The sequence below is a fragment of the Phodopus roborovskii genome, unplaced genomic scaffold, assembly GCF_943737965.1.
Source record: "Phodopus roborovskii unplaced genomic scaffold, PHOROB, whole genome shotgun sequence".
NCBI classification, from domain to species: Eukaryota; Metazoa; Chordata; class Mammalia; order Rodentia; family Cricetidae; genus Phodopus; species Phodopus roborovskii.
Window position 1 is genome coordinate 1,377 of NW_026125902.1, and position 11,976 is coordinate 13,352.

Genomic DNA, 11,976 nt, shown 5'->3' on the forward strand with positions numbered 1-11,976 from the left:
AATGGGGTACAGAACTGAAGAGAGAATTTTCAATAGAGGAAATCAAAAAGGCTGAAAGACACTTAAGAAAGTGCTCCACATCCTTAGCTATCAGGGAAATGCAAATCAAAACAACTCTGAGATACCATCTTACTCCTGCCAGAATGGCTAAAATTAGAAACACCAATGACAACTTATGCTGGAGAGGATGTGGAGAAAGGGGAACACTCCTTTGTTGCTGGTGGGAGTGCAAACTTGTACAGCCATTTTGGAGATCAGTATGGCAGGACCTCAGGAAAATGGGAATCAGTCTACTACAAGACCTGGCAATCCCCCTCTGAGGCATATACCCAAATGATCCACATCCATGCAACAAAGACATCTGCTCAACTATGTTCATGGCAACATTATTTGTAATAGCAAGAACCTGGAAGCAACCTAGATAGATGTTCCTAAACTGAAGAATGGATAAAGAAGATGTGGGTCATTTACACAATGGAATACTACTTTTCGGGGAAAAAACAACGAAATCTTGAAATTCACAGGCAAATGAATGGCACTTGAAGAAACCATCCTGAATGAGGTAACCCAGTCACAAAAAGAGGATCATGGTATGTACTTACACTCATTTATGGATTTTAAACCTAGATCAAAGATCACCAGCCTACAATTCACACCAACAGAGGAACTAGGATACACGGAGGATTCTAAGAGATTCATATAAGGTCCCTCATAGAAGGGGAAAAGGACAAGATCTCCTGAGCATTTTGGGAGTGGGGGGGGCAGTAAGTGGAGAGGGAGCTAGGAGAAAGAGAAGGGGAAGAGAGAGAGAGAGAGAGAGAGAGAGAGAGAGAGAGAGAGAGAGAGAGAGAGAGAACAAAAGATGGAGACATTATAGGTTTAAAAAGAAAACTGACTCTAGAGAAATGTTCAGAGACCTACAAGACTGACCCTAACTAACAATTTGAGCAACAGTAGAAAGGCTACCACAAATGCCCTTCCCTGATAATGAGATTGACAACTAACTTATCATAGAGCCCTCATCTAGTAGCTGATGGAAACAGAAGCAGATACCCACAACTAAACACTGAGCCAAACCGGAATCCAGATGCAGAGAGGGAGGACAAGACAAGGCTATAGAAACTCACAGAGACAGCTGACCTGAACAAAGGGCTGCTAATGGGCCTCCAGACTGATAGCTGGGAATCCAGCATGGGACTGACTAAGACCCCCTGAACATGGGTCTCAGCTAGAAGGCCTGGGCAGTCTAAGGGACCTCTTACAGTGGAACCAGGATGTATCCCTGGTGCACAAAAGGACTTTTAGAGCCCATTCCCCATGGAGGGATACTCCCTTAACCTAGAGGCAGGAGGGAGGGCCTAGTCCCTACTCCACATGATTTACAGATTTAGATGACCCCTCCTGGAAGGCATCACCCTACATGTGGAGTAGGGGGGGTTAGGAATGGAGGGTGCTTGGGGAGTAGGGGAAGGTGGGTGAGAAGGAGGGAGGGAGCGGGAACTGGGAGCAATATGTAAAATAAGCAAGAAAAAAGTTGTCTTGATTTGCACTTCCCTGATTGCTATGGCTGATGAACATTTTTTGAGATATTTCTTTTGAGAACTCTCTCTTTATTAAGGTTTCAGGCTCATATTTCAAATGGGTCATTCATTTTTTTTAGCTCTGAATTTTGAGTTCTTTGTAGAGTCTTGATATTAAACCTTTGTCAAGTGTATAGCTGGCAAAGATTCTCTCCCATTCTGCAGGCGTCTCCTTTCCCTAGGTGATTGTTCTTTTAGCTATGCCGAAACTTTTTAGTTTCATGAAGTCTCATTTGACAACTGTTGGCCTTAATTCTTGGGCCAATGGAGTCCTATTCAGGAAGTCCCTTCCTACACCTAAATCATATAGGGTACTGCTGATGCTGTCTTTTAGAAGTTTCAATATTTGAGTTCATAGATCCATTTTGACTTTGTTTTTGCACAAGGTGATAGGTATGGGTCTAATTTCATTCTCTTGCATGTGGGCATCCAGTTTTGCCAGCAACATTTGTTGGAGATTCTTTTCTTCAGCATGTGTTTTTTGGACATGTTTGACAAATATTAAGTGACTGGAGTTATGTGTGTTCATATTTGGGTATTGATTTTGTTCCATTGATCTACATGTGTGTTTTGTGCCAACACCATTTTGAGTTTATTATTATGGTCCTGTAATACATCTTGAAGTCTGAAATTGTAATACCTCCTGAATTGGGTTTATTTTCCTTCAGGATTACTTTGACTATCTAGAGTCTTTTATGGTTCTATATGAATTTTAGGACAGTTTTTTTTCTGTTTGGTGAAGAATAACATGGGGATTTTGATTGAGATTGCATTGAATCAGTAAATACCTTTTGGTAGCATTTTCATTTTCATAATATTAATCCTACTAACCCATGCACATGGAATGTTTTTCCATTTTCTATTATCTTTTCTCTCTCTCTTTTGGAGGTTTAACATTTTCATTGTAGAGGTTCTTCACTTCCTTAGTCAGGTTTATTTGTATATATATTTGCAGCTATTGTGAAGGGGGTATTCCCATGATCTCATCTGTATATTTGCTGGTAGTACACAGGAAAGCGATTGATTTTTTTTGCAAGTTGATTCGGTATCCTGCTACATTGCTGAATTTATTCCTGGAATTTTCTGGTAATTAAAAAAATGATGCTAATATATAGTATCATGTCATTTGCAAATAGAGATAGTTTGAGTTATTTACCTATTTGCTTCCCTTCAATTTCCTTTTCTTGCTTTATTCCTTCATCTAATTTTTTGAGCACAATGTGGAAAAGGATTCGGGATAGTGGACAACCCTGTCTTGTTCGTAACTTCAGTTGGATTGCTTCAAGTATCTCCCCTTTAGGATGATGTGGGCTATAGGTTCATCTAGGTAATCCTCATTGGCAAGTATTTCTACAGGACTGGTGGGTTTTGGAGAGAAGATGCTGGCTTGATCTTTCATGTTGTTATTTCCATGATGAAATCTGGACATGAGGACTTATTTTGTTAGTCTAAGTTTGTTGTAGATAGAGCAAATCAAGGAAGAATAGGAGATATGGGGGCAGGTTGTATCTAGAGGTTGGAATGTGTTGGGTAGAATAAAGTCAAGTTGACCAAGGAGCCTGGGCTGGTCCTATTCCCAGCTGGGAGTGTGGGGTGAATAGGACTGCGTTGATTATGTTGTGGGAGAGTCCTGTGATTTGGTGGATAAGTAGAGAGGATACTGGCCCAAGCCTAGTGTTCTACAGTACAAGCAAGGAAGGCCAGACTAGATTGGTGCACTGGTTGTTGGACCCAGGCTAAATCTGTCTGGTAGCTTATGGAAAAGGTGTGAATAAGGAGGTCAAGGGTACCCACCAGGCTTGACCTTGGAGGAGGACATGGGAAGTCTGAATGTGGAGTGGGGTGGTGGAGGTGCCACAAAAAGTCTTGTGGGTCATGTAGGCAAAGAGGGTCCTGGAAGAAGCATAGATGATGGTTGTGGCACAGCAAGAAGTGATACAACTGGGTCAGAGCATGGGATTCTGGACTTGGTGGAAGCCTACAGGTTGGCTGCTGAAAGCTGCAAGTGACTGTATCTGGTGGGTTTCAGAAAAACAAGTATTGGGCTGTAGAGGTTGTTTGCCAGGTTAGACCCCGGAGAAGGAGGAGGTGGAAAGTCTGGGTATGGAGTGAGGCAGTGGAAACAGAACAAAACTGCCTTTTGGGTAGATGCAGGCCTACTTTTTAGTTTTTCAGACCTCCCTCTGTACTGTTTGTTGAAATACTTGTACTAGTTTTCATTTCCAAAAGCAATATGTTACTGTTCTCTTTTATTCACATCCTCACTAATTTTTCCCTTTTACTTTCAATATGACCATTCTGGCATGCAAGAAGTGATACCTTATTATGGATGGCTTCAACTTATATTTCAGTGATGTCTACGATCAATTATGTTGAACACCTTTTCATGTACTTGTTGAGCATCTATATGGATTTTTTTCTTGGAAAATGCTGTTTGAATTTTTGTTCATTTTAAACCAATTTTCTTTTTGGATTTTAGTTGCATTGTTTCTTCATATATTTTGGATATTAAACTTTTATTGAATATATAATTGCAAATATCTTCCATTCTAATAATTGTTTCTAATTTTTATTATTTGCTATTAAGAAATACTATCTTTTCTCATAATCTTAGCTGTTTATTCTTGTTATCCTTTCTTTGGTACTATATTCAGTAAAACATTGCTAATATCAAAGGAATTAAATTTTTCTCTTGCCGTATTTTTTTGGCATTTTATGAATTCAAGCCATATGTTTAGATCAGCCATTCATTTTCATCAAGTTTAGTCATTTTGTGTGTAATGTGATATAAGGATAAACTGTAACAGGCAGTATTTGGATATCTGGTATTCCCAACATCATTTTTGGAAGAAATAATCCTTTCTGTATCATGTATTCTTTGTATTTTTGTTGTAGGTAATTTGGCTGCATATTGAGTTTGTTTCTAGTTTCTATTCTGTCCCACTGATATATGTTTGAAATTATTTTACTATGCAAAATTATTGGTTTTATTATGCCATTCTTACACATATATATCATGAACTTTGTTCAAAGTCATTCTCCACTGTAAGCACCTGCAGTTTCTTTTAGGGGGGATTATACTTTAATTACATTCTCCTTTCTTTTGCCTCCCTCCAAATCCTCGCTTCTCTCCAACAAGTTCATAAAGTATTTTTCACTAGTTCATATATGCATTTGTATGTACATATATAGTCCTAAATATAACCTGTTGAATTCATATCATATTACTTGTATGTATGTTTTCAGAGTTGACCATTTGGAACTGGACATCCAATTGTTCTCTTCCCTGAGGAAGACAAATTTCCTGCTCCTAGCTTTTCTCAGTTGTCCATAGTTTCTTGTGTAGAGTTGAGTTCCTGTGGGCTTTTCCCAATTCGCTTTGGCATGTTCATTAGTGTCATCTCTGTTAGCTCAAGTTCGGTGGTCAAAGTGCCTGTTTTTAATGGTGCTACATTACTGCTTTGATTACTTTAGCTTTCAATGACATAATCTCTTATTTATAAAAATACAAAAATCAGAATACAAAAAATATAGACTATAAGACCAACATAAAAAGCCTATTCTATTTTTATGAAGTATCAATAAGCTAATCAAGGGAAAATTAGGGAATAAATTTATTTATAATACCATCATAAAGAGCTACAGTTAGGAAGTTTAACATAACAAATGTAAATTGCTACTTTCTTTGTAAAAATTAACAAACTGATATAATTCTCAGTACATTCAGATTATTTTGCTGGTAGATATGATTTTATATGGAGTAAATCAAAATTAAGGCAATATCTTCCTGGAAGCAAACATGAATCTTTAATTTTTTTTTCTTGAGACATTGTTTAGCTTTGTATACAGGCTGACCTTAAATTCAGCATTCTCCTGCCTTAGACTCCTGGGTGCTTAGATTACAGTTATACACCACCAGACCTGGATTCACATGGATACTTTGTGTCATACTAATAGACATCCATATCCATCTTTGTGAATGAGAGGTTATTTCTGAACCTCTTATAGAATGGGCTAAATAAATAATACAACAAATATTTATTTAAGATATAATTTCTATGAAGAACAACAGTAATCTATATCCTATTCTTCAAAAATGGTAAAACAAAAAACTTCTCTTATTTCTATGCCAAATTGTAAAAGCTGTCTCCACTGACCTACACGAAGGAACTACATAGAGAAGTATTAGAGGTCATAAATTAGTCATTCTTACTGAGGGAGACTTTTTTCATTTGTATTTGCAGAAACATTTCAAACAGTTTATTAAACATAGTCTTTTTTTCTTTTTTCTAATCAACATTCCTGACAATTACCTTGATTTTTAAGTGTTACTCCACAGCCAGGATGAGGAAAACAACTGTTAAATGACTTTCCCTGTGATAAGAGAGGAGGGGCAATACAACTATGAAACAATTAGCCACAGTTGTGAAACTAACAATAAACATGGAGATCTATTTTAATAGCCAAAATAAGGAAACTCCTAAAAATAAACTGATTTCTACACAGTTACGGTTACATTTGTTTGGAAATTCTTGTAGAGATATAGAAGAAGCCTGTAGAGAAACTAAAATGTTGTTTTCCTTCGGCCTTTTAATGTGTTAGATCAGTGGTTCTCAACCTTTCTAATGCTATGACATTTGATACAGTTCCTCTATGCTGATTTCCCATAGGACCAACCCAGATTCCCTGAATGTGGTATTGGTTGGGAGGACTGGGCAGTCCTTGGGGCCTCTGGTAATAGATAGTATTTATCCCTAGTATACAAATGGACTTTGGGAGCCTATTCCACATAGAGGGATACTCTCTCAGCCTAGACACATGGGGGAGGTCCTGGGCCCTGCTCCAAATGATGTGACAGACTTTGAAGACTCCTCATGGAAGGCCTCACTCTCCCTGGGGAGTAGAAAGAGGGTGGGATGGGGGTTGATGGGGGGATCAGGGGAAGATGGGAGTGTGCTGGAACTGGGACTGATATGTTAAACAAGATTGTTTTTAATTTAAAGAAAACTTATATGAAAAAATACAGTTCTTTATGCTGTGGTGACCCCCAACAATAAAATTATTTTCATTCTACTGCATGAAATTAACTTTGCTACTGTTATAAATTGTACTGTAAATATTTTTGGAGATAGAGGTTTGCCAAGGGGGTCACAATCCACAAGTTGAGAAACACTGTGTTAGATCTTCACTTTTTAAATGAAATTTTATGAAGAAAAGCATATTATGAGGCATTTATTCTTCAAAACCTAGAAAAGTAATTCAAGGAACCAAGGTGAGTAGTGATACATACCATCTCCAGCATTACTACTGGTGTAACTTTCTATGTAAAAATCCCAACCAGTGAGAGATATTTGACAAGACTGTATCACTTAGTCTGAAATAGGGAGAGAAAATATGTGTTCATGGAATTGCTCTTGTGCAGAAAAATATTTTAAACAGCAACCAATAAGAGAAACATATACTCACAGCAAACAGAAGGACATAAACCTATAGATATCACTGTTTATCACTGTGATGACACTTTCAAATGAAATGTATCCATACAGTGAGTGATTTACAAGATGATGGTTCCTAAAGAACTGTTATTGTGAAAATATCCTTCATTGAAACGATGTATACTATATTATAAATAAATTGTAAGAGATCTCTTAAATGTTTTGTTTTCAAGTAATGGTATTCAGAAATATAATGTATTTATTGCCCCCTTTTTATTGCAAAAATAAATATGTATCTCCAATTATAAGCATGTATAATAAATACCACACATGCCAAAAATATATAAAACTACAAAGAGTTTCAACCTTTTAAAAGATTAGTCAAATACAGAAACAACCCAGATAATTCTAGTCATAGATCTATGACACTAAAGCCTGGACCAGTCTAAGGAGATAAACTTACTATCATTAAGTCAGCCAATAAATGATGCACTTTTCTTTCACCAAGAGACAAGTAACAAATATTTTAATATTTGAAATGTCTTCTATGTATTTGCTGAGAAAATAATCTTGAACGTCCCCAAGGTGGATGTATAAAATCGTAACTTAAAATACACATAAACACAAAACAGGTGGTATAAACATGAATATGAATGCACATTTAAGAATTGATCTACCTCTATGTACACATTTAACACATTAGTCAAAACACAAATTAAGTACCAGCAGCCAAAGAAAATATTTTAAAAGTATCTTTAATGACAAGAAATGAAGCTCAGCAATCTGTGTGCATATACACACATAAACACACATGTGAAAAGCAGATATAAAAACAATATGTACATTATAGTATACATATATGACAATGCGTAAGAACAATACCAAAGCAACAAGAAAAATGTCTTAGATACTTCTTGAAAAACACTGGGCACATAGAGATCAGTACAATTCAAGAAGGCATGGGGGTCATTAGGATTGATTGCTGATAGCATTCAATTTCTTCTGTTAAAGCATCTGCTTAGTTATTATTTTTTCCTGCAACATAGCTGATTTATTTTTCTGGCAAGAGGGAAAAGGAAAGAAAGCAGGAATGCAGAAAGGGGGTCATTAACAGCTTTCAGTTCCAGTGAAATAACAACAGTGAAATACCATTTGCAGCTCATGACACTGCACACACAACCGCGCGCGCACGCGCACGCGGTCACACACACACACACACACACACACACACACACACACACAACAGTTACAGTGGACCATGAGACTGTGCAGGGGAGATGGGCATACGCATTTGTTTTTCTCTTTTACTAGCTGCACTGGCTGGCTGGCACAAATACAAAGTGGTACAAAGCTTATGAAAGGGAGCCTTTTTGGCAACGCACAGGGAAAGTCTTTGAAACGTCTATATGTGGACCCTGCAAGTCCACAGTTGAGAGACCATCCAGGATGCTAGCCTAGATTTGGTTTGACAAGGAAGGATTCACTCATCGGGGCACGCAGTGTTGGTTTTAAACACAGGGAAATAACTAGGCACCACCTGAATGTCCAACAATGCGGGAATGGTTACAGAAATGTTAAGGTCCATGGATACACAGGAGCACTCTGCAGGCAGGCACTGAAGATGACGTTCCATAAGCCTGTTGAATAGCATGGAAAGAAGTTCAACGCGTTGATATTTCTGTTTGGTTTTAGTCGCTGAAAAGAGCAGGTTAAGAAACACCACATACATGAACCACACTCTACAAGAATATGTTAAAAGGGGAAGGAGGGTCCGGGGGGGAGGGGGAGAAAGGGGTAGCAGAGAGCCTGGAAAAACAGCACACCAAAGAAGGTAAAAGAGGTTCTCTCTGAGTATTGGGAGGATGGGAAGCAATCGCACTCTTGGTTCTTTCTCCCACACCAGACTTCCTTCTCCTTCCAGATATTTCTACCACGAAATTGCATCACCTGTGCAGTAAACAAAGAGACAGAAAACGCTTTTAAGAATCAGACCGACCACAGGCAGAAGAGGCAGCCTTTAACCTCTCAAATGGCACAGATTAGCGGGATTAGTCTCGGGCGGGGGTGGGGGTGGGGGTGGGGTGGGGGTGGGAGCCGACTGGGGTTGGGGAGAAAGGAGGGGGAGGAGAGGACAGGAGAGGAGGGGAGAGGGGAAGAGAGGGGCTGAGAGCAGAGAGGGGATGGGAAGCTAGCTCGAGCTGGCAGGGGAGGGGCAAGAGGAGGGTGGAGGGAGAGAGGGCAGGAGAGAGAGGGGAGGAAAGAGGAAAGGGGGGGGGAGGGGAGCGGAGGTGACGGGGGGGAGGCGAGGGAGGGAGAGGGAGAGAGAAACCTGCACTCCCAATACAATACACTGCTGGTGGGTTGGGGGGATGGGGGGAGGGCTGTAAACGGGGTGGGAGCCAAGATTTGGCTCTACTGGCTGGGTCCCGGGATGTCTTCATCGGAAGGTGGCCTCATCATCGGAGTCATCGTCGAAATCCTTGAAGTCAGCACTGGTGGACTGGCGGGCCCAGGCTCCCCTTTCGGCCTCTCTCTCCTTGTGGGACTTGAATCTCCCCACGAAAATCTTGCGGTAGTTGAGGAACATGCCATTGAGCGCATCTATGGCCCGCTCGGCCGACTCCTGCTTCTGGAAGTGCACGAACCCGTAGCCCTTGGGCCCCTTTTCGTCACAGGCCACCTTGCAGGACAGGATGTTGCCAAAGGCCGAGAAGATGTTGTACAGCGCCTTGTTGTCGATGGTCTTGCCCAGGTTCTTGATGAAGACGTTGCCCACCCCGCTCTTGCGGAGCGACGGGTCCCTCTGGGACCACATGATGCGCACAGGCCTGCCATTGATAACGTCAAAGTTCATGGTCTCCAGGGCCCGCTTGGCATCCACCGGTTGCTGGTAGTTGACATATGCGTAGCCCAGAGAGCGGCGGGTGACCTTGTCCCTGCAAATGCGGATGGACAAGATGGGCCCGGCTGGGCTGAACTTCTCATACAGCATCGACTCGGTCACCTCGGGGTGCAGGTCGCCCACGTAGAGCGAGGCCGTGGGAAAGTCTGGGTTCCCATCCGAGCCCCCGGCCGCCGCCTCTTCCTCTTCTGCGGCCAAGGCCGCCGCCAGCTCTTCATCCATGTCCACCCTCCCGTAGGAAGGCGACGCCGCAGCCTCCGCAGCGGCCCCAGTGGCCTCCGCCAGGCTGGCCTCCTCGAGACTGGCCTCCGCCAGGCTGGCCTCGGTGGCTGCCACCGCCGCGGCGGCGCCGGCGGCCTCCGCCTTCTTGCCCGCCAGGGCCGCCGCCTCCCCCAGGCTGGCCTCCGCCGCCGCGGCCTCGGCCTCGGCCTCCACCTCCGCCTCCACCTCCGCCACGGAGGCCTCCGCCACCGCCTCCGCCACGGTCGCCGCCGCAGCCTCCGCCGCCGCAGCCGCCGCTGCAGCGACCTCCGCCGCCACTGTCGCCGCGGTCGCCACGGTCACCGCTGCCGCCGGGCCGCTGCCGCGACCTCCCTTCCCGCGAACTGAGGGGGCGGCGAGAGCCGCTGGGCGCCGGGACCCGGGCCGGGGGCTCGCGCGGGCGCTGCGGCAGGGGCTCGGGTCTGGCCGAGCAGGCGGGAGGGACCGAGTCACCTGCGGCGGCGAGAGAGCGCGAGAGCCAGAGAGCCAGAGAGCGAGAGGGCGGGCGGGCGGGCGGGCGAGGGGGCGAGCGCCGGCCGGCAGCGCGCACAGCCCAGTCTCCGCAGCCTGCAGCCGCCGCCGCCGCCGCTCGGTCGTGGGCTGGCTGGCGTGCGGGGCGCGGGCGGGAGGGCGGCGTGTGGTGGGGGGCGGGCGGTGTTGGCGTCTGTGGTCCGGGCAGCTGGGAAGGCTTCTGTCTCTTTGGTTCCCCCTGTGGCTGCTGCGGGGCTGCGGGGCTGCAGGGCTGCAGGCGGGCGGGCGGGCGCGGGGGCGGGCGCGGGCGCGGGGGCGGGGTGAAGTCGGGCTGGGGGTACAGTGCGCAGCCTCTGGGGCGCCCACGCCTTGGGGAAGAGGATGCCGGGGACAGGGCTGCGCTGTGGACCAAAGGAATTCGGGTCCCACGTCTTAGGCGGCCCCCGCTCGGGTGGGGGACGGTGTTTCTGCCCATTCCCCCTCAGCGGGAGGTTGCCATGATTCCGGCCAGAGCCTAGCTAGAGTGGGTGGGTGGGTGGGTGGGGTGGCCTTGAAGCTAGCCTAGCCCTGCCAGAAGGAGCCTAGCAGCAGTGTTCCAGCAACCAGGGGGGTCTGGACCCCTCCCGCACGAAAGAGGCGCGGGGGCACACACACACACACACCCTCGAGCATTTTGCACACACACACACCCTCAAGAGCCTTTTTGCACACACACACACACACCCTCAAGAGCCTTTTTGCACACACGCGCTCAAGAGCATTTTTGCACACACACACACACACCCTCAAGAGCATTTTTGCATACATACATACACACACACACACACCCTCAAGAGCATTTTCGCTGTCTCTCTCACATGATGTGAGGTGTGTATGTATTTCTCTGAGTGTCTGTGTCTTTCACAGGCTCACAGGCAGAGGCATGAGAGCATGCGCTATCTGTCTCTCTGTCGCTTTCACACCACACACACACACACACACACACACACACACACAAAACACACACACACCATGCTGCCTAATGGCACCACCACCACTGGCACCCAGGAAAACATGAATCTTTCCAGGTCCCCAGGCAGCCTGCTGAGCCATTTTCTGAGTCTGCTCCCCCTTCGCACCACCCCCCACTGCAACATTTCCAAAAGAGAGAATGAAGAGTGCTAGCTCATTCATAATGCCCTGCCACAAATACTCTATCTACATGGAGCCTCTGCCAGTCCCTGGGGACTCAGAGGGCTGCAAGACAGAGGAATACTGGTTGCCTTTGAGCTTCTCCTGGGGAGCAGAGAGCCTGGACTGGAAACTGCACCCCACCCCACACTCAGCC

The 11,976-nt window shown here is 44.7% G+C and overlaps 1 protein-coding gene across 1 annotated transcript; it reads right to left on the bottom strand.

The window, feature by feature from the left end:
• Positions 1-9,291: 9,291 nt before the first annotated feature.
• Pabpc1l2b (poly(A) binding protein cytoplasmic 1 like 2B) lies at positions 9,292-10,560 on the bottom strand. The gene has a single exon (XM_051178928.1). It carries the CDS (start codon positions 10,137-10,139, stop codon positions 9,453-9,455), a length of 687 nt encoding a protein of 228 aa, XP_051034885.1. The 5' UTR covers positions 10,140-10,560; the 3' UTR covers positions 9,292-9,452.
• Between the last annotated feature and the right edge of the window lie 1,416 nt (positions 10,561-11,976).